Source organism: Cloeon dipterum, chromosome 1, assembly GCF_949628265.1.
Source record: "Cloeon dipterum chromosome 1, ieCloDipt1.1, whole genome shotgun sequence".
NCBI lineage: Eukaryota > Metazoa > Arthropoda > Insecta > Ephemeroptera > Baetidae > Cloeon > Cloeon dipterum.
In genome coordinates, this window is record NC_088786.1 from 25,296,447 (window position 1) to 25,318,703 (window position 22,257).

The 22,257-nt window shown below is 40.4% G+C and overlaps 5 protein-coding genes across 5 annotated transcripts; 3 read left to right on the forward strand and 2 right to left on the reverse strand.

Moving 5' to 3' along the window:
- Positions 1 to 17: 17 nt before the first annotated feature.
- ClpP (Caseinolytic protease proteolytic subunit) lies at positions 18 to 2,232 on the reverse strand. Its single transcript, XM_065475683.1, has 5 exons — positions 1,992 to 2,232; positions 1,777 to 1,868; positions 1,226 to 1,418; positions 315 to 420; positions 18 to 232 (listed from the first exon to the last, which is right to left on the reverse strand). The coding sequence occupies exons 1-5, from the start codon at positions 2,193 to 2,195 to the stop codon at positions 102 to 104; spliced, it is 726 nt and encodes a 241-aa protein (XP_065331755.1). The 5' UTR covers positions 2,196 to 2,232; the 3' UTR covers positions 18 to 101.
- A 3,157-nt stretch (positions 2,233 to 5,389) lies between these two features.
- LOC135945043 (protein shisa-5-like) lies at positions 5,390 to 10,328 on the forward strand. Its single transcript, XM_065492428.1, has 5 exons — positions 5,390 to 5,569; positions 5,949 to 6,135; positions 7,333 to 7,460; positions 7,523 to 7,750; positions 8,991 to 10,328. Exons 1-5 carry the CDS (start codon positions 5,509 to 5,511, stop codon positions 9,068 to 9,070), a joined length of 684 nt encoding a protein of 227 aa, XP_065348500.1. The 5' UTR covers positions 5,390 to 5,508; the 3' UTR covers positions 9,071 to 10,328.
- Positions 10,329 to 10,623: 295 nt separating this feature from the next.
- Positions 10,624 to 12,704, forward strand: mRpL39 (mitochondrial ribosomal protein L39). The gene is made up of 8 exons (XM_065492414.1): positions 10,624 to 10,817; positions 11,259 to 11,447; positions 11,511 to 11,750; positions 11,805 to 11,866; positions 11,919 to 12,078; positions 12,135 to 12,307; positions 12,365 to 12,412; positions 12,468 to 12,704. Exons 1-8 carry the CDS (start codon positions 10,727 to 10,729, stop codon positions 12,501 to 12,503), a joined length of 999 nt encoding a protein of 332 aa, XP_065348486.1. The 5' UTR covers positions 10,624 to 10,726; the 3' UTR covers positions 12,504 to 12,704.
- upSET lies at positions 12,549 to 18,371 on the reverse strand. The gene is made up of 14 exons (XM_065492350.1): positions 18,228 to 18,371; positions 17,871 to 17,940; positions 17,654 to 17,806; positions 17,422 to 17,594; positions 17,315 to 17,362; positions 17,054 to 17,257; positions 16,793 to 16,997; positions 16,068 to 16,723; positions 15,445 to 15,945; positions 15,221 to 15,395; positions 14,234 to 14,920; positions 14,046 to 14,175; positions 13,147 to 13,269; positions 12,549 to 13,093 (listed from the first exon to the last, which is right to left on the reverse strand). Exons 1-14 carry the CDS (start codon positions 18,236 to 18,238, stop codon positions 12,816 to 12,818), a joined length of 3,414 nt encoding a protein of 1,137 aa, XP_065348422.1. The 5' UTR covers positions 18,239 to 18,371; the 3' UTR covers positions 12,549 to 12,815.
- Positions 18,372 to 21,093: 2,722 nt separating this feature from the next.
- LOC135945051 (protein MANBAL) lies at positions 21,094 to 22,238 on the forward strand. Its single transcript, XM_065492440.1, has 3 exons — positions 21,094 to 21,425; positions 21,485 to 21,626; positions 21,807 to 22,238. The coding sequence occupies exons 1-3, from the start codon at positions 21,415 to 21,417 to the stop codon at positions 21,909 to 21,911; spliced, it is 258 nt and encodes an 85-aa protein (XP_065348512.1). The 5' UTR covers positions 21,094 to 21,414; the 3' UTR covers positions 21,912 to 22,238.
- The last annotated feature ends 19 nt before the right edge of the window (positions 22,239 to 22,257 follow it).

Consider the following 22,257-nt stretch of genomic DNA (forward strand, 5'->3'; position numbering starts at 1 on the left):
GATTTAAACATAAGAGGTAAAGAAAATTTGAATATTTATTTGTTGAAAACAATATGTAGTATATAACAAACCTATCACCTTAATTGCTGGGTTCTGCGACTTCAGTTTTTACCCTCGCCGCCCTCTGGCAGCCCGACGCCCATTTTTGGGGGGTGGTTTAAGATTGTATCAAGGATTCCAAATTCTTTTGCTTCTACAGGAGACATGAATTTGTCTCTTTCCATGCTCGCCTCTGTGGATGGTTAAAATATTGAAAATCATTCAATTGCGAACAAACTTATTAACACATTGTTTGATGAAAAGCATTTACTCACCAATCGTTTGTAAAGAGAGTCCAGTGTGCTTCACATAGAGACCATTGATCTGCTTCTTAATTTTGATGATCTCTTCAGCTTGAATTTGAATATCAGTGGCTTGCCCCTGTAATAAAGGTATATTGTTGAGAGTCTGACACGCATTCCAAATAGTAAAATATAAAAAAAATATTTTGATTAATGTAAAAATATTAGTAAATAGATGTAAAAAAATCCATGAAGTGTTGGTTTCTGTTTTATAAATTTCAAAACCAATTCATAATGTCGATTTAAAAAAACAAAATTGAGAAATATTCTTAGTTTGGGGTGGAAGTTGCCTGTTTATGCTTGGACGGGCAGGAATTAAAAATTAAATTAAATTGTACAAAGAGCAGAACAACAGAATCAACTGTATTATTCCACATTTGGGAAATTTATTTTAGTCTCAATTCTCTGACCATCAGAGCAAATAGGAAATTTCCACCTCCAACTAAGGAAATGTTGTCAATTTTTTTTTAAATCATCACACCATAAGCTACTATTATTATTACCTCCAAATTTTCACAAATAAATAATTTTAAAATTCCAATTTTACCCGCAAGGCAATTTTTATAAAAGTCAAAGCCATCAACATAATTTTCAAAATATTAAAATAGGAATATTAAATATAAAACTGGAATGAGATATTTCCCCAAGAATTACAACCAAAAAATGAAATTAAAATATTAAAATCAAATACGGGATTCGCTAAAATTGCAAAGTTTCTCTCATTTGCATTAAATATTCGAATTATATTTCAATTTCCTGTAAGTAAAATCTTGGAAGAAAAATATCTTAAGATGTAATTTTCCTAATTGAAATCTTAAAAAAATAGCAATAATAAAATGCTAACTGTAATATGCCTCGAGTTGAGCTCACACGACACAAATTACCTGAGCACCACCAGATGGTTGATGAATCATAATTCTGGCATTGGGAAGAGAGTGTCGCATGCCAGGGGAGCCAGAAGCAAGAAGCAAACTAGCCATGCTGCAGGCTTGCCCGACACACCAAGTCGCAATTGGTGGAAGAACGTATTGCATTGTGTCGTAAATTCCAAGTCCTGCAGTCACACTTCCTCCAGGGCTGCACAAGTTTGATAGAGAAAGTTAGTTTTTGATTATTTATTATCACATAAATAAATACAGATAAATAATGTCATAAACGCGTCACATTCAGAGCGCAGCGGAAAATTTAGATGAATCAATTTACATGAATCTCTCGAGTTTAGCATAATATATCAATTAAACACATTTTGCATTAGAATTGAAACAAACAATTTTCGCAGTTTAGCGGAAAAGTGATGAGTCCACTTACATAATTAGTACACAAAAATTAACTTCAATTTCGTACCTTTGGTCTATTTTAATTACGTACATAGTTTAAAAAATTAATATTGTTGAGACAGTAAAAGTTGGCATATTTATGATATCATGGTTTTTACCTGTTGATATACATATGCACTGGTTTCTTGCTGCTTTCCGACTGAAGAAAGAGGAGCTGTGCCACAACTAATGAGGACATCTCATCATGAATCTGCAAAGGGAGGTAAAAATGAAGTTTTAAGAAAATAATACAGTGCAATCAATAAAAATATAATTGAAGTGCCAAATCATCGATGTTATAAATTAAATTAACAAATTAAAAAAATCCACTCACTGGACCCATGACACAAATAATTCGTTCCTTGAGAAGCCGGGAGTAAATGTCATAAGCCCTTTCTCCTCGTCCCGTCTGCTCGATCACAATTGGTACGAGCATTCTGCTGCTCGAGCTCGTGTGCAAGCCGGCGGCCACCAAGAGGCCACTGAGCGGCCAGCGGCCACGCGTCAATCCGAATGCAATTTTGCCAGGCAAACTCATGTTCTCCTCTCCTGTGTTTTCTTTTTTAACTTTAGCGCCCAGGACACCTTGTGGCGAAGCTCACGTAGAAATGTGATTGGTCGAGTGGCCGTCCAATCACACAGTTTTTGCTGCAGAGGCGATGCTACAACCGCGAACTTAGTTAGCCGGGTCCAGGACGATTTTTTGGAAGAAGTTCGTCTAAGAGGTCCAGGCGCGGAAAGAAAGAGCAGGGAAAAGGAGGGGTAGGGAATAGTGGAAAAAGTGTGAAATAAATGGGAGAAGTAGCATTTTCATAAAAGATGATGCGGTGATGAATATGAATAAATGGTGGCAGAACATTATAATAATATATGCTCAATCGAAAACAATTATAAAAATTATTTTGTCGAGGGTCCTACACGGACATCAATCGTTAATTCCCTTTATTACTCAAGAGTCAAATGCACAAGCTAAAAGTGTTTAAGAGTTTATTTGGATTTGAATTATTGTTTTTCAAAGCAAGTAATTTGCTGCCCCTATTGGGATATTAATAAACAATTTTATTGATTAATAACATTCCATATTTATTAAGTTCAATAATTGGTAAAGAGGAAGAAAATTAATAACATTTAAAATGGAAAATCAAATAAACAAAAGAAATGAGGTAACAATTTCCACAGGGATTGAGGAGAAGTCACAAAAGAAAATAAGTATTTGGATTTTATCAATTTACTGCTGGGATCGAAACAAATGGTTAGAGAGGACCAGTTATTAAAATATTTTCCAAAGTGCTTCATGTCTCAACAAACAAAATGCTTCTTAAAAGCATTTGATGCAACATAAATGAGACTTCGAGATAATTTAAAAAGGATGTTTCCGAGTGTAGTCAGATCAGATGATTTAGTTGCTGCTCTGCTATGCAGTGAATTTGATTGCTTAACCCTGGCAATAGTTTTCGCGTAGCACTAGTCGAATTTTATTTTTGCGCGTGCATACAAGTGAGGCTAAATATTTATTTTTGAATCAGTTACTATTTAATATTTTTATTAATGCAATGGAGAATACTCTTATAAAGGAAAGCCTACGCTTTTCAGCTTTTCAAATAATTTAAATTAGTATTCTTATTTTTATTTTAAGGTTTAACTAGTTATTATGATTTATTATTTTTTGCTTATTCAGCTTCAACATGATTTTAGAGCACGCGTAGACTGCTATGCACACGCACAGTAAGATGAAGTCAGTTAAGATCAGAAAGTTGAGGAGAGCGGTGAGCACGGGCGAACATTTGAAAATTATTTTCCCCGACAGTATATTGGTCTCTGGAAACTGGGGAAAATGCAGCTATTCATACAATGAATGAGAAGAGGAATTTTCGCTTCAATTTGAAGATACTAATATACCAATTAATTGTTTCTGCTTCAAACTCGAATGTATAATCCAACATGGTCAAATTTCTTCAAAATAAAACTTATCAATAAAGTTAAATTTTAGAGATATATTTTAAATCCATTATATTCTCTTTGAATTCATGCCGTATGTCACATTATATTTATCTTTAATTTAATTGATTAATTAATCAATTGTTTGATTTTAAAATTTGCTTTTCAGTGTCGTTTAATTGCTTACTCCCACTGTTAAACACGCGTTGTTTCTCTAAAATTACTCAATGCAAGTTTGGAGGAATGAAGAGGGTTTGAAAATGATGAAGACCGATGAATTCAGATTGACGAATTTGTTGGTGGATTGGTTACAGTTGCAAATCCGATCGGATACTTAAATCAAGTACAAGAACCCTTTGAATCGGGTTCTGCACAATTAAATGAATCACGTCAGCACCGTGTGGCTGACGGATGAATCGGGTTCTGCACAATTGTGCACAATTAAACGAATCACGTCAGCACCCTGTGGCTGACGGACGAAAACTGAATTCTTATTTTAAAATCATCTTTCTGCTGTTAAACAATAATGCAAAATTACAATAATTCAAACCGCCCACAATTGTTGGCTTCCAACAAAAAACAGGACCGCGTTGTTGTACTGCTACACAAGTATAAGAAATACATGATCTTACGTCATGACATCGATGGTATTCTGATTTTTCCGCCCTTTGATAATGAAAACAAAAAAGGAATGAGTTATTTTGTTGCCGTATTAATGCTGTGATGTACAAAGGAAACTTCAAGTAAAGGCAAAGAATGTTCTAGGTATTCCATTTCCCACGCGGGTGGACTCCATTAGAGCGCTTGGAAAAATTATACTCATGCATCAGGGTTTTCAAGATTCATAAAAATCTTAATTCCATTTACCAATCATATATAATATATAATTTATTACAGTTGATTTTATTTTATTTTGTTGCCGATTGATGTTGACTTCGATAGTTTTATCTACGCTTGCTTAGTTTTCTGCACGTCCTGTCCTTTTGCTGTCTTCTTTAAAAGAAAAAAAATGAGTTCAGTCAATGACGGTGAGCTAACATATAACTCAACAATTAAAGATATTGCACTCTTTCAAATATAACAGAAATAGAAAAGTAAAACAATGCGAGAAATTTTCAATCAAATAAATTTTTTCTAGGAGCAGTTAATGTGAATCTCTTATGCCTTAAATACGGATTGCATCTGAAATTGTGGAACGATTTACATGGGAGAAGCATTGCTTCGCACACACTGAGCAAAGTCTCTATGTACCAAAATATGTTTACTTTTGTGCTAAATTATTGTTCAATAGACAAAAACACACAGTCTCTGATTGTGAGTACTCTGTACAAGCATATACATATTATAGTGAACCATTGGTCACCCAACACTTATCAGCGCCAATATTTGCAGTAGGACCGACCCCCACTGGTCCCTATAAAACCAGCGGAGCGAGAGCCCACGGGCACTTGAGAGTTTCTTTCCCCACAACTTTACAATACGGGCAAGAGTGGGAGACGTGTCCGCTGACGAACATTATAATAATTATATATATTTCCGTTTTATACAATACAACTACCACTGCATTTTTTGCACCAAACCCGACACGCTTGTCTGATAGGGAAATGTAAGTGAATTTACAATTAAATTTATTATTGTGATATTGATGTTTGAAGAGGGAGGCAGATTTATCTGAATTTCCCGTCCCTCCCTCTCTTTTCAAATATCGGGCGCGTTCAGTTCGCGTCTGCGCAAACTAATCGAAGACTAATAGAGGGAGAAAAACATAAGACAGCAAACAGCAACAGCAGGGGAAGCGGAGTAAATAATACAGGGCGGAGACCTTGAAACTCGAGGCAGTGATTCACCCCTCGGCTTTTCTACTAACTGTACTAACTACTTCTACACCCTGGAAAAGAGACTCGGCAGTTAGGATGCAACGTTTCCTTTACCTGACGCTGGTCCTGGTGGTCCTTCAGGCTATCCAGATCGGAGGTGAGTTTAACGAGGAAAACGATAGCAAATATTGTCTTGCGCCATAATGTTATTTTTACTGTACTTCGGCGACAAAACTGCGGTAAATGTTGGGAGGAAATTATGTATATGTATGGCCAGAATTATCATTTTTCTTTGAAGCAACCATACGTGTAACGTTTAGAGATCAATGTTGAAAACTATACATACACTTTTGAAAAATTATATTTTCTTTTCAAGTTATGTTTAATTAATCAACGCACATAATTTATCATTATTGCAATTTCTTAGAAATTTAGAAAATTGTATTCAGATACCACTATTATATACATACATTATATGAACTCGATCCCTTCTCCCTGCAATAATGTAATCACCTAAATATTTTTAAACATTTCAGTGTCCGGCAAGATGAATTGCGAGGCTGATACAGGGACCTCACGCAAAATCATCAAGTTTCTTGACCCAAACACGCTGACCTGTCCACCTCTGATAGATGACGATGAAAGATACTGCTGCATCAGACCATCAGAAAACTATCCATCCTATTATTGCTGCGACGCGCAGGAATACGTGGAACAAACTGGGTAACTTTTGCCATTCCTAATTTCAATCTTTTTGTGAGAATTCAAAGAATGCGTGGTCGGCGGCAAAAATACAGCCGATCGAAAAATGCATCAATACTGGGCCGATTACCGGCTGGATGCCTACTACACACTGTCAGTTTTTATTTTATTTGGAAGGCGTGCGAATCCACTAGTAACTTGTCCCTTGCTGGTTTGCCTTCCAACATGCGTGAGCATCCTCGCAGGACAATTATTGTCAAGCGTTTAGGTAAAAATATGTGGTGCGGGGGTAACGGCAGGTCATTCAGGGGGCTTGGGGTTAATCCTTGCGGCGTGAGTTGTCCTTATTATTTGGGCGCATCTATGGTTTGTTGCCAAGTGACGGCCAGCCAAAGTGGTGCTTGGCTTCAAACACGATGCTTACGAACTTTTAAAAGTCAGCAAATTTGAACTTTAGTACAAGGAAATATTTGACCACTCTCTGAAGTCATCAACCGCAGCGAAAACGTAATTAAAATATGATTTCCTTGATAGAGAATTTAAAATGAATCGTAATTATTCATTTAATTTTCCGTTTTAAGAAATAAAAACTTTTAGAATTAGTTTATGAAGGATAAATTTGATTCATAATAATAATATACCATCATTTGTCGGAGTATTTTGTCACCAGATATATGCATGAATTGGTTCACTGAAGGCGTTAAAAACTTGGATATAATGAATTTTTCTCAAATTTATTATTTTGTTAGTTAATTTTTTAATCTCTACTAAGAACATGCTGTGAGCTCACTGGGCCGCAATAATTTGTCCCAAGTGGCCACAGAGGAGCTTGGACCCATTGGGGCCATCATTTCGTCTTTCCGCACCGAGACCTTTAATTGAAACGCCGCAGAAATGTGTCCCCTTAAGCTACTAGAAAGGTGGCAAGTCGGCGTCAGTATGCCTCCCAGCCCGTTGAGCTATTCGAGCATTTTTTATCATCTAAACACTAACCACCTTTTGGGATCTCTAACATAGATTCTAGAAATGCTCAAATATATACATATATTATCTCATACCGGTCATTAACGCCTCAACAATGTATAGTCACAATAAATATTTTAGGTTCTTTATTAAAATTAATAGCAAGTCTAAATTCATCAATAAAATTTTCCCTTTATTGTTTCAAAAATTTTATAGATTTGCATTTTTATATTGATGTCAACTCTTGTGCCCAAGAATCGGATTCATGCTGTGCTTGCTGATTGCACTGATTGTGGCGGGGATGATCATGTGCTGCGTGTGCTGCCTGTGCTGTCCTTGTTGCTGCTGGTACAAGAGGCGAAATCAGGGAGCTGTGTACAACAGTGAGTTATTTTTCGACGCACTTTTGAACAGTTAAATACTCACGTGCTTTGCAATGCTCCAGCCGTCGTAGGTGGGCCGCAGGCGGCAGCGCCCCCCGTCCCCCTGCACGCTCCACAGTCGGGCGTCTTCCAACAGCAGCAACCATACCCAATATATCCTCCACAAGGCTATCCGCAGCAGTACCCAATGTTGCCTCAGCAAAGCGTGCCATTGTTGAACCCTCAGGGTGGTTACGCGCCCGCCGTTCCTCCGCATGGAAACCAATATCCTCCAGCAGTTCCTCCTCACGGTGAGTTGCCTTTTGAATGTTTAAATGTTTGCAGAAATTATTATTGGTATTAGTTTTATTTTCAATTTTTATCCAATTTTGGTATTTTTTTACTCGATTGGAGGTTTTACTTATTTTATTCTCTAAACCAAAAAATAACCTTCACTGAAAAATGTTGCCTTTCAGCACATAAATTACTATAGAAACTAAATTTGCCTGAGACTTAAAAAAATATCAGCATGCTATTTTGAGACATGACTTTATGTTATATGAGTCAATTGTGACCATACATTGAGCTTTCACGTGTCAAATAGATGAAACGCAACCCCTTTTCTGCTAGAAATAATTTGATTTCCAGAAGCGTAAATAGATGAAATTTGACGACACCGTGTTCAATTACGCTGTTTTTCCTCTTATTAAAACTTTTGCGTTCTCGATTGTAAAATTAAAGCATGACTTTGAGCTTGTTGATTTCAAGGGTTTCTTTTGAATTGTTATTAGAATAACATAATATTATATTGAATTTTTATTATTTTGACATATTTTTGTTTTGTACTATTTTATCTCGTGTATGGCGCACTGGATTTAATTAGTAATAAAATTGACATTAAAAGTTCAATTTTACCCGTCACGAATGAAAAGGATATGTCGGAAAGCGCTCACCGAGATTTCGTTGGGATTGGCCCACTGAGACCGACGCTGCGACGGTCTGTAGGTTTCGCAGTTTTCCGCGATATTTTTACTTAGAAAACTCCGATATCTACAAAATCAACGAGGACGAAGTTATAGAGATACAAATTTTGAGAATTTGGTTCGCAAACCTCAACAAGTACTAGAGGTCTCAGCCAGCCGCTCTGCGCCGCGCCACCCGGCATATTTTGGGTCACAAGGGCAGCCGCCGTGAATCTGGCTAATTGTATGCTACACCAGCTGTCGGTGAAAAGGGGTCAAAATTTAAAAATTGCAGGAGAAAAAAATTAGTGTTAAACACTAAATTTTCTCGTTTTAAATATTGTCAGCCGCGCCAACCACCGCCGGGCAAAAAAAATCTGCTTATCCTTTCCCACCAGTCACCGCGTTAAATCTCGCGGCTGAGACCTCTGACAAGTATCAAAATAAATATTTTAATAGCTCTATGATATAGTCGATTTTCCAGCATACTAGTTTAAATATGTTACTATGCTTATTTTGTGTTATATAAAATTTAATCCTCTTATAATTGCCACTTCTTAACTTTAGGGAGTTTGTTTTTTGTTTTCAGCCCAACCAATGCCACCACCATACTCTGAAGAGAAGGACGCTTCATACTCCCGCCAGGCACCATACAACCCAAACTTTTAATTATGCATTCTTCACTTTAAGCAACATTTTCAATCATGCTTGCTTCATGTGTGATACTAAGGCTGGCAACCTAGCTAGCTGTGTAACAATGATTTCAACGTGCCTAATTTGATCAATTACTATCTAACGATTAAATCAGTTAAATTTTCGAGAATCTTAGATGTTGTGTACATGATGATGTGTTGTAATGCACCAAAGAGTCTTGATTACACTTCTTACGTGTTGTTTATCTCGCAGGGAAAGCTATAGATCTGCAGTCACTCTGCAACTTATTCAAATAGCTGTTATTTTGACGAGAGTTCTCTCTAAGTATTGAATAAATTATGTTTTCAACTTGGCTGCACACATTTGTGGAGTATTCTAATCTTAAATAAGTACTACAATTAAGGGGGGGGGGGGGGTCTCAGTTTTCATTTTGGCCAAAACCTACTCATCTTTCAATGAGACTGGCCCAGTTTTCAAAACACTGGATTTCACACATGCATATTGAATTTAATTTTTGCTGTAAGATCCCATGTTAATTTAAGATTTAATCAATTTTCAGACATCAAGTTATATTTTTGTTTCATGAAAATACAGCAGTATTCTATCTAATGTGATGTATAATGGTCACTTTGTTTCCTCTGGTGCAACTTATCAAATTTTATAAGGCAAGAAGGATTAAACTTGTGTATTTTTAGTTTGGAAAGGAAACCTATTGATAGAAAACTCATCTCACTGTATTCTTCTTAGATGTTTGGTAAGGCGTGCCATGCCTTTATCGATTACGGCTTGAAGGTCTGTGGATAGTTAAGCAAAAGACTGCATTTTGTAAACCTTTTGTACTTAAAAAGTGGCCATGTGTCAGCGAGCTGAAATTTTGTATCGCCCGTAATGTGTATTAAACCATTTAGAGCACTTTTTAACTGCCTTCTTGGTATCAGTTCTGGTGTGTTGAGGAATCGAATTATCCACAGTCCTTATTATAAATTTAAGAAAGGTATGTAACAACATAGAGAACAGTGGATGAATTTCGCTGTTCCAAATAAATATGGGCAGTAAAAATATTAGATGATGGGATACAAAGGGAGAAAGTGTGTGTGCGTATGAAAGAGAGATATATAATGTCGTAGCAAAATAAATTTCTAATGATAATTTTTTTGTTAACTGATAACAAGTTGTTCAGTCACGAGTTGTAATGCAATAGACCACGAAGATTCATACTGTATAATCTCAGCAGATAAATTAATTAATAAATATCATTTTCTCTTAATCAGAATGATATTGCTCTCCCATCAATTTTGATTCCTTTTTAAATTCTGTGCTCATTGCTTATGCGTAATGCTAAAAGTAAGAAATGTACAAAAGAAACTTAACTCTACTAAACCTTGCTTTATTTATTGTCATAATTTTTTTTTTAATTTATGCTGACACAAATTATTTGAAACGTATATTCATCCCCTTATATTGGATCATATTTTTTGCGCCACTAATTATGAAGTGCATGGACACCACGCATGCGCAAGGCAATCACGGCGAGAATGGAAACTAGAATCGAGATCGAGGATCGAGAATCACATGTTGGCTTTGTTTACAGGTGCAGGCCGGCTCTCCTAAATTATTTTGCGGCCTCTTCTCCAAAGCTGCAACTGAATCTATTTAATCAAAATATTTAAAATGAATAGCTTAAGAAATATTGTGCAACTTCGGAAGCTTTCAAACCTGCCTGGCGCCTCTTTAGCCTCAAGGATAACGCGAGTTGAAGAAGGTATCTAATACATAATACATACATATGTCGTACTGAAAATTTAGTGAATTGCTATGATTGAAAACAACAAAAAATGAAAAACTCCATTGTTACAGGGTTATTACAGAGGGTTCACTCTGCAATAAGTTCGTTCATTTTACATTCACAATTATTTTGAATAAGCGAAAAATACATAATAATTATTATGTAAAGTTACAGTTTCTGCTGGGTTACTAAAACAGCTCACCAGCTCTTAAAAATTCAATTTCCATACCACATGCTGTAAAATGCTATTTTTAATCAAATTTTCTAGTCGAGTGGATTTGAAAACTTTAAATTAAAGAATGAAATCCCTTAAAAAAAGAGTGAAATCAGAATAAATAACTGGAAATAATATTAATGCATTATAAATCATGTTCATGACTCTTCAAAAATTATTGTAACAATAATTGAAATTTGCAGAACCGAAGCCCCTTACTGAAAAGCAGATATTGGAGAGAAAACGGAATGGAATTTTCACTGCTGAGCAAAAACGGCAAAGAGAGGCTGTGGGTCGTATCGAGAAAATTGAAGTTCAGTATCGAGGTGTCCCTGAAGAAGTCACCTTGTTGATGAACAAAAATATTTCCACGCCTTATGAGTGTGCAAGACGTAAGGTCTTACTTAATTCATGGAATGTTAAATTTAAATATTTTCTTTACTAAAATAATACAGATATGTCTGAAACCCTTGCTGGAACATCTGCTTTGGCCCGGGTAAACGGCAAATTGTGGGACATGCATCGGCCTCTTGATGCAGACTGTGAACTCAACTTGCTTACCATGAAAGATTCAGACCCCTTTCACGCGAATAAAGCCTTCTGGAGAAGTTGTTCCATGATGCTTGGAGCAGTTGTCCAGATTGCATTTAAGGATAAAGTCAGGGTGGATTTGCACAGTTTTCCATCTCCCAATGGTCAGAGTTTCAGTATGGTTTTAAAAACACGTTTAAATTGAAGTTTTTGTTTAGTTAAATCAGGCAGTTTCGTCTATGATGTGCAACTGGACCTGGATGAGTGGAATCCTACGCCAGTAAGATAAAAAGTTATTCAATTGAAATTCACGTTTACGATTGTTTTTTTAGGATGAGCTAAAGGTGCTTTCTGCCCAATTTGTAAATCTAGCTAGGGAAGAATTTAAGTTTGAGAGACTTGCCGTGGACGCTGAAGTTGCTGAGGATGTATTATTTCAAAACCCCCACAAGTTGGAGCAAATTCCTCAGATTGCAACCCAGCTGGCTGATGGTGACTAACTTTTCTTAATATGCCACTCGCATTATAATATTACCTATTATTTCCAGACAACAAAATTACTTTGTATCGGATCGGCTCCCACATTGATATCAGCAGAGGACCTATGTTAGGTGACACTGGCTTCATTGGAAGAGCTACAGTCGCGTCTGTACACAAGTTGGATTCGGATATAAAAAATCTTTACAGATTCCAGGGTGTTGCTCTACCAAAGGGATTTATTGTGAGAAGAAATTCAAACAGCTGAACAGCTTTACTAATAAAGTTGATTTAATTTCAGCTGAACCACTTTGCATACAGCATACTGGAAAGCAGGGCTGCTAAACTGGTAATATTTCCTTGGATGAACTGGAGTCCTTCTCTATCTAACAGTTTACTTTCAGAACAAAGCGTGGATTCCTGGCAAGCAGTCGTTGTAGGCTGACAAGATGTTGATGTCGTAGAAATTTAATAAAACAAAGGAATTAAGAATCGAGAACAAGGTCCTCGTTTAATTTTTTATTAACTTGTTACTTTCGTACCTTACGAGGAACTGAATCCTCAAGATAGGCACTCGAAACAAATAAATCATCTGTTAAATATTTACAATAAATTCATCCGTTGCGCGGAATAGATAGAAAGTTTTCTTTACATATATTATATTTTATAGCATGCTATACACACAGGATCCCCACACAGGGTTCGCAATGCACCACAATCGGTACAATCACATCATGAGTTTCTGACCACTATTAAGTCGTTTTCTTGGTCGACGCCTTCATTTTCGCTGGTGTTTGACTTTTAATCAACAGCGGAGAAGGACCGTTGCGTAGTACAAATTCATCTGCTTCTTCGCGGGACTCGGGGAACTCAAGACTGGGAGGTGGATGCGGCTCCACCACAAGTAGATCTAAAATTGGGGGCGGCGCAGACGGCAGGGGAATGTTAAGGGAATCATGCACTTTGAGCTGCGGTGGTTCCAAAGGTGGTAACGGCGGTAGCGCTGGGCCTTGCTCCAACACCTCTTCCACTGCAAAGCCATACATTCAAGAACAAAGCTTTAATTTTGCATTACAACCGCACCTTTTTCCTTTTCGAATTTCTCTTGCTCGTCAATGAACAGGCCAAACTCGCGCCTTAGTCTCTCAGTCAGATTCTCTCGCTGCTTCTCGGAACTGGTCGGTTCTGAGTTCCAACGAGGAATTTCTGTGGGCAAGATGTGATGTTTAGTTTGCAGAAATTTTGAGCAACTAAACATTAAAGGTTCAGCTGATGAAACTTCAAATAAATTGTATTTAATTAAACGAAAAGTTCGAGTATTTGAATAATTTGAAAAGATCATATCATTCGTGCAGTGGAAATTAGTGCGATCTCAAACTTGCCACTTTGTGGCATAAGTCCGACGGACTTTTCCTCCAACGGTAAAATTGTCCCATCTATTTTTTATCATGGGTCTCAAATTGAAGCTGACGTCACGCTAATCACGTGTCTGTGGTCAGGATCGAGTGTTGCCACAATAGTGCGATTGGACAATTTTTCCGTTGGCGGAAAAGTCCGTCGGACTTTAGCTACGAAGTGGCAAGTTCGAGATCGGACTTTTTGCCGCGGCACGAACAAATAAGTCAGTAAGATATTGTTCCCTAATAAACTGACGAGTTTCTTCCAATTTTGAAGATACAAATAATAATTACTCTTAACCGATCAAGGCATGATAGTGCTTGTTCACTGTAGCAGAAAATTCTGACAGAAAAATATCAGGCGGTAGACCAGCGTAATTCTGAAAAATATTGGGGTTTTGACGACATCTCAAGTAAAATGATTTCGTCCTGGTCCCGGTAAAATTGCGCAACTTTTAACAACCAAACGCGAATTTCCTTGTTGCAAGAAAAGGAAACAATCAATTCGACAATGAAAATTTGGGTGTTTGTTGAACGTTACGCAATTTTACCGGTACCAGGACGATTTGAAAGTGATGCACAAACCTCCTTTAGAATCAAGGCCGTCTACTGACTTCCCCTCTTCATCTACACTGACAGGAGAGTTGTCCACTCCTTGAGGTTCCGTTTTCTCCACCTTTTGCTTGTTCCGTTGTCTGTACTCAGATATCGAAAGCTGTCAAAAGTGACAGTGAACATGAGATACAGCAAAGCGATCGTCTACGAGCTCAAACCTTTCGCTTGACAGCGGCAGGCGAGGGGGCAGCGACCGCCGGTGCCGGGGGTGGCGGGGTGGGTGCAGCGGGCAGATTTTCCTCCTTGATCTCTTTCACGTCCACGGGAATGGCAACCGGCGGCAAGGGAGGGGGTGGTGGCGGCACAGGGTTTGCAAGTAAGGACAAGGGTATGAGGGGAGGGGCAAGAGGGACTGGAGGCGGTGGCGGCAACGGAAGCTCCAGGGCGACTGGGAGCTCTGGTGCTAACGCCGGTTGGGCTGAGGGCGCCGGGATCGCGGGTGGGGGAGTCAAAACGGGCGGCAAGGAATCCTTGACCTCAAGCTTGATGCCCATTTGGCCCGAGAGCACCAGCACAGCCTCCTCGACGCAGCGCAGGGGCAGGCTGGGCGTCGGCTTGGGCACCTCCGCCTCCTGCTCGGGGGAGGCGGCTGTCGCAGGGGGAGTGCAAGAGTGCTGCTCGACCGACTCGCGGGCCAGACGCCGCTTCTTTAGCGGCGTCAGGTAGTCTGGCGAGGCCGAACGGGGGCTGCTGCTTGGCGGCGGCTCACTTTCTTCGCTGATGGCCTGACGCAGCCACCGCTTCTTGGCAGCTGCTGCTCCACCAATGCACCCGTCGCCATCCTCCAGTTTCAGTGGACTCAGAGGCGGCTGCTCGGGTTTGTTCAGCCATTCGTTCATTAGAACCTGTAAGTAACGAGTTCCGATGCTCATTTTTTCATCATTCTCTTCTGAGATGGGCGACATCCCTTTCTAGCCAACGACTAACAAAAGAAAACATCAAAGTACCAGAAGAGAAAACACTCGATTTTTATTGTAATGAAACGGAAATGATCCAAAATAAAAAATTCACATTTCAGGAGGTTTTTACAATCAATCTAGCTTGAAACGCCAGTAAAAATGTATTTAAGCAATTAGCATCAAAACAAATCCGATTTCACTCAAAGTACAGATGGCCATCCTCTAAATATTTCAACTTTACAATACCTTTTTAGTTTTGGGGAATTTGAAGCCCAAAGGAGGTGGTGAAGAGACAACTCTCGGCGAAGCACTGGCTGATGCACTCCCTGGAGAAAGAACCAAGTGGCTCCCACTTGAGTTCTCGTCTACAGAGAGCACTTGACTAGATGCGCCACTGCTACTCCTTCCCCTCGTCCGTCTTCTGATAGAGCAGTTATATTGACAGACAACACGCGTGATTGATAACTTACCCTTTCTTTTTGGGCAGAGGCGCGTCCAAATCGTTCTCTGCTTCATCCCTGCACCTGCCTGAAGAATCGGAATCTTTGGAGTCCCGTTCAGAACGGCGATGCTGCTGCTGAGCTTGCTTCCTCTGCTCCAGCTTTTCCATCCTCTCAAACGCCTTCATGATGGCCTCGATCTTGCGCTCTTCGCGCGTCATCTTCTTGTCTGGAGAGTTGCTCAGGGCATCCTCGTCATTGCTGTCCTCCCCTTGGCTCTTATCCGGAGTGGGAGCTTGCTTGACAGGAGATTTCGGGGCTTTTTTGGGCGTTGTTTGCGGATGCTGAACAACCAAGGTCGGAGGAACAGATGGAACTGCAGGAATTATTGCTGGCGGGGTAGGGGTTGCCGCAGGGGTCAGTGTTGTTGGTGTCGGTGTGTTCACCTGCAGCACGGGCGGTGCTGGCGAAACTTCAGGTACGCTTTCCTCAGTGTTTCGGCGGCTCGCTCGCCTTCTCCTCTCTCCTTTTCTGTAAAAATATAACCAACAATCATGTAGCAGTTTATCAATAGTAAGTAAAACGTAGCAATCAGAAAATATAATTCGCATAAACTATCATAGTACTTTAATCAAAAATAATTTTCAACTTACTCAATATGATTTTCGATGTGGCCGTTTTTCTTGTTGTCTGGATTAGGCGTCATGGGTGGACAGTGTTTGCAAGGTATTCGCACAGGATCATCATGCTTGATAGTTATCTCTTGGTTTTTTTCAATTAAGCTTGCAGCCACCAGGTACAAATGCAGTGCGCCCTTTTCGATGCAGTGCCGCACTTCTGCGTTTGGCTGGCAAGATCTTCGCACAAACCGTGCATCATTGCCATAGGTTCTTGCATCCACGCATACCTCAGTGTTCTCCTTTGGGAGGGGATAGAAGAGCAGGTATGGCGAAGCGAGCTGCGCCTTCTTGAATGTGTGCTGCGAGGAGAGCATGAATTTGCCTCTCACTTCCATGATCGCCTGATTGGGCTGCAGGTTAGATGAAGCGAGCAGCACTTTAACCCCAGCGTCACCCAGGGTTGTGCGGCATTTTTGAACCACGACAGATCCGACTCTGTAGTCAGAATGAATGCCGTTAACCTTGATGGCCTGGATGCGGGCTCTCAATTCAGGAGAATAGTGATTTGTAACTGCCTCCTCGTACTGCTCTATCCACTGCCGCACTTGCTGCGGTTGGCTTGCTAATGGAACTGTCGACGTCCAGCTGTCCTGGGTATCCTCGTCCACAGATTCTGGTTTGCCTTTACTCTGTGAAGGGCAAAATATATATATATATATGAGGATCAAAAGGCTCCTAAAACAGTTATATTAGCATACACTCATTCTTCTTCGACCAGTAATTTTCTTTGAATCAGTCTTCACAGGGTTAGAGTTCTGCGACTCCTTTTTCTTGTTGTTTCGCCTTTCGTTTGCCCTCTGCTCCCTGGCAGCGACAGCAGCAGAGTCTCGCTTTTGGCGTTTCACAACCTTTTTCATTTCTTTTTTAACCGGCCTCTTTTTGCTGCCAGTATTGTTATTTATTCTGAAAAAAATCAAAAGTTTTAACTATAGAACAAAATTATGATTAAGATTTTATACTTTTTCACTTGGTTAGCAGCTGCTGCTTTGCGGGCTTGAGCATTGTCATCGTCTGAAGAACTCGTGTCATTATGCATTTGCTTTCGCAGCTGAAGATTTCGAGCTCTTGTCCGGTCAACTCTTCTTGGTTGGCACTTCTCGCAGAGATACTCCTCAGGAATATTGTCTCTGTCAATTCCCATGCAATCTACATGTTGCCAAACTCTGAAAAACAATTAATTAATTTAGTGTTTTCCTTTGAGTTCATTGATGTTAATTTACAAGCACTTGTCGCAGCAAATCATGTAGCCATCATCATGCTCAAAATCGCTGAAAAATTTGAGATTCGTGAATACAACTTTTTAACAGTTGAGAATGCCAAAACTTACCAGATGCACCTTGTTACGCTGTCCTCGTCCCCTTCTCCTTCTGCTGCTGTCTCGGTTTCTTCGCCTTCCAAGCCTTGATCATTGTCTTCCTCTCCAGAGCTTATCAAAGAATCGCGAGAGTCGTCGTCTTGCTTCATCAGAATGCTCGACAAGGAATTACCCCTTGACCTCACCTGCAATTGAATTTTATCAAATGAGAATCAACCAAGAAAATTAGCACGAAGAAACTTACTTGATCTGCAACTGTTGCCAAAGCCCTGATTCCCGAGAGATCATGGGCAGTCAAAGGAGGGGGAATCAGGGGGTTTTGACGTATCTGGGGTGGCATGGTGAGTGTTGGAGAGAGGGGAGGGGTTGGAGGAGGTGGTGCTCCATAGTTGTGGTCCTGTAGGACAAACTGGCCCGTTATTAGCCACACGCTCTAAGATCAAACAGTCAAGATAACTCACATGATAACAGGGGTGGCTGTTGGCTTTGTACTTTTGCTCCATGTGGTTTTGAGCATCGGTCCTACAGGGCCTGAGAAAAAGTTTGCGATCAGTTTGTGTCTCAGGAAGTTAGAACTACTATGAAAATCGGGGAAAGGTCTCATTTAAATCTGTTAAATGATAAGAGAGGGTGTAATTTTACTATTAGCAACAGAAAAAATAAACAAGAAAGTCAAGTCAATCTCCACTCATTAATGCTATCTTTTGCTGAACAACGTAGAAATTTTCAGTCAACTACAGAAGCTGAAGTGATGGCTGAGACCATCTCCATCAAGAAAGAAAAAATTGAAAAAATGTTCACATAGGTGTTTAGCTTACTGTTGGTTCATTTTGAAAGTGATCAGTGGTTCCTTAGGAGGGTTGTCCTGTCTGCTAAGGGAAGAAGTGACTACAGTGCCCAACTGCAGGATCAAGTCAGCTTCTTCATGGCCAGGGGCACTATTCTGGGGTGGTGGCCTCTGAGGTGAGAGTAGCTCTCTCTCGAGGACGGTGGGGGCAGCATTGCTGAGTGTCGGGGGCAGGTTGAGTGCAGCGGAGTGCTCTTGGCGCGCCCCCGAACCCTCCGAGCACTGTATGACCGATGGCACAGACGTCTTGATCGAAGCGAACAACTGAAAGCACAAGAGCGAGCAATAGTTAATTATTTTCCAAAAGCAGAGTTCCAGCAGAAAGGGCAAAAAAAAAATAAAAACAAAGGTCGTGATTTAGCCGGATTTACGATCCTCTCACTTTATAGCCTGATTCGAGGTCCAGAAGTGCGAGTACATGATTCCTACGCTCGTTTTTATTGGCTCCAGCAATTCAGCAAACAAAGGGGCCTCTCCTCGCCAGCACGAAGTTACGCGAGCAGCATAAACCCTTCCTCTTTCTCTCACACAATAATGCGGCAGCGGCAGCATGTAATGAGCCAAGGTTTGTTTGAAGGCGCGGCAACACCGCCGCTTGGTCAAGGCCTTCTCTCGTTAACAACAAAATAATCACGCCGTGTTTTAGTCGGGGCCGAAAGGATTGCTTTCACCAGCCTGCCCGCGAGGGGCGTGGCCGGAACAGGCGCTTGATCTATCTTCCCGAGCCAGAGATTCCGACCAGAAGAATCACTCTCACTCTCCTTCCTCTCTGGCAAGGAAGGGTCATGGGACAAAATTAGCCCAAGTGGCCAGCAAGCAGCGGCGTTGCCGCTCAATCAATTTCGAGGGGCCCCGTTTGGGAATCCAGGCTGCTCGGCGTGCGAACGCGCATTCCGACGCCGCCAACCGTGGTTACACCCCCCAAAAACAAAAATATTATTGAAATCAAATGTCAAGCATTTTAACATTATTTCGGCCAAATCTATCGCTTGTCCATAATTTGCGGCTCTCGGACAGGCGTTTCGGCGAACCGGTTCCCTTCTACGGATGGGCCAACCGGTTCGTGGAGCCGCGTATCGATTTCAGTGGCGCACCGGCCTGGGGCTGTCAGGGGTCGTCATGGTTACCCCCGAGTGACGTCACATGAACCCTGATCAATATCGCCCAACTACCGGTACGGCCGTCGTTGGGCTGAGCGACGACAACCGGTAGGACGGATCCCAAGATGTCTACTCTTGGGATGCTTGAGAGGGGCACGGGGGGCGATGCGCAATAGCTTTGCTCCTTCTCTTGCTGCGTACCGCTGCCGCCGGTGGCCAAGGCGACTATTTTCGTGGACACACGGGACTCGTGTTTGGTGACCGAACCAATCATGGACACCCCGGCCGGTCCACCTCGCGTCCGGGAAGCTTCCGACCCATTTTTGACCAAATTTGAGCGCCGTGGATGCGTTCCCGGCTGTTGCTGTTTTAGTGTTTCTATTGATTTTCGACTCGTCGGCTCTATAATAACAAAACTAAAACTGTAATTGACAGAAGTTGTTGCGGTGTTATTTTGACCTGGGAAGGGAGGCGCGAAATCGATCAATGCTACTTCAGGGGAAAAGAATAAGCTAAAAAATAGTCAACACGAACTGAATTATATTGGCGTTGCACTTAGGTCGGATAAACAATGCGGAACACTCGGCACAAGCTTCAAGAAAAATATAAAATAATAATAATAAAGCACAGGCTACGAGAAATTAAGCCGGCAAAACATTCGAGATTCCAAACTTCAGTAATAAGACGTTCATTACAACTTCAAGAAAAATATTTAATTGCACCTTTGAAAGACCAACAAAAAAAATTCAAAAAATTGACCCGCATTGTCAGAAAATTACCAGTTTACAAACAATTAAAGAAACTTAATAAGTGATTAAAGCTCATTTGAAAGAAGACAGCTAATTTTGGGTCCCGTAGAGAAAAAAAGGAGTCGTTCAAACGAACAAAAACTACATAGCAACAATGACGAAAGATGCATAGTCCGCCAATTGATGGGGAAGCTCAAAATACTTCTTACGGTTTCAAAAGATCTTCAGGAATTCAGAGAGACAAAATTCAAACCATGCTTCTATAAATTTCTATGTAAGTATATTATTTTGTTTGTTCTGTTTGAGAAGCGTGAACAATCTAAATGGGGATACGAAATCTTAAGACAAAATTTAATAGAAAATGCTGAAGCTAACGTGTCCTTCTCAAAAATATTCGCCATGTTCGCACACTTGAGCCCTCAGAATTCGTAGGGCAAAAACATAGGAAGGGCCGATACGGGGGCGGCAAACCCCCGGTGAAACCTGAAGGGAACGCCTCCTCGCAAACTCATTAATGAAAAATAAGACGCTTTCCAGATAAATCCTGAAGTGGAGGACCACGTTGGGAAATGAAAAACATATTAGACCGGATCATGGGCACTCAAGATTGGGTTTTGACCCTCGGGGGCAAAGGGGGACAGCGGTGATTTCCGTACCTTTTTGAGTTGTCAACTTGGGAGCGAAGCTTTTAGCGTGTGTTTCGGCTTGAAATTGGATTAATTTCACGCCGACAGTGACTGCAATGACTGGAAATGACTTTGGCTAGTCCTTGCGGACACAGGTATAGGGCCTGGATTTCGAGGTTGGACTCAAAACGGGCGCTGGTCGCGTAGGGACACTGTTGATGTTGCCTGCAGACACAAACATCGTTTGCAAACTCTCGATAAACATGGCGGTTTTGCTTTACGCACCACGGGGTTCACAATGCAGAACACAATGAATCCGGGAGTCTCGTGCACCATTCCTGCTCATGTACAAGAGCGCCAAGTTACATTGACGAAATTTTTAGGCGGTGGATTTGAGAACAACGTGAAGACTATGATGAAGGCGGCAATTTAGAAGTTGACAACACTCACTGTGTCACTTTCGTGGTCCGGCGATCCGTAATTTCTGTAAAATGCGTGTGATACACTAACCGGGCCGATTTATTCGATAGACACCGACATTTGTGTGAATTATTAAGGTTTCCAGCTGGTCAAAATAACCCTAGTTGGAAACCCGGCTCTTATATCAACGTGGGTCCTCGGTGCGATTTAACATCGACCAGCAAGGAAACACCCAAACAAAATCTTCCAGGACCTTAGATACAATGGCTGAGTCGTAAGCATGGCTGCAAGAGTTTTAACGTTCAACCTTAAAATATTTTCTTTGATTTTTAGGGAGGATTTTAACGGAATTATTGCTCCGGACACATTTATGGAGACTTTGCTGAAATATGGACTGTACATAGGCGCAGTGTTTCAATTATTCTGCATAGCAGCTATTATTGTCATTCCTGAAAAATATTTGGACACATCCAAAGTAAGACCCTGATTAAGAATGTTTGTGTGCTGTATTGATTTTCAATCCCCATTTCCAACGCTGTGTAATCTTGAAGGTTATTAACCCTCCCAAGCTGCTAGTAATATGTAATTTGATTAAACCATACTTTGCTTTGATTAATTACATAAAAACTCTGTTTATTCATTTCCAATTTTGCAGGATGAAGGTACAGATGAAGATTCTAACCACAGCAGTCCTCACAACACACCCAGACGGCCGCATGGTCATCATCGGAGAAAAGGCGACAAGAAGAAAAGACGATGAAATGATGAGCTTAACGGGCTAAAGATTTTCATAAAATATTGCTTCAAGAATGCTGTGGAAAATGTAATGTATGGCAGCTTGTCCTAAATGATAATTATTTACAATTATTTATGCACTGATGTATGGATCAGACAACAGTCTGAATGTAAAATGCGATACTACCGCCTGAATCGGCAAACGTAAGCTGTTGGAAATTGACTACATTGTTAGCTTTCCATAGTTAAGTATTACACTACTAGTCATTCATATTTTAAATGAAAAGAAATGTTCAATTTTAATTGAATCCAAATGAGTCAACAATAAAGGAAATGCATGATATGGTGGAAATGATTGAGATTTTAATTCA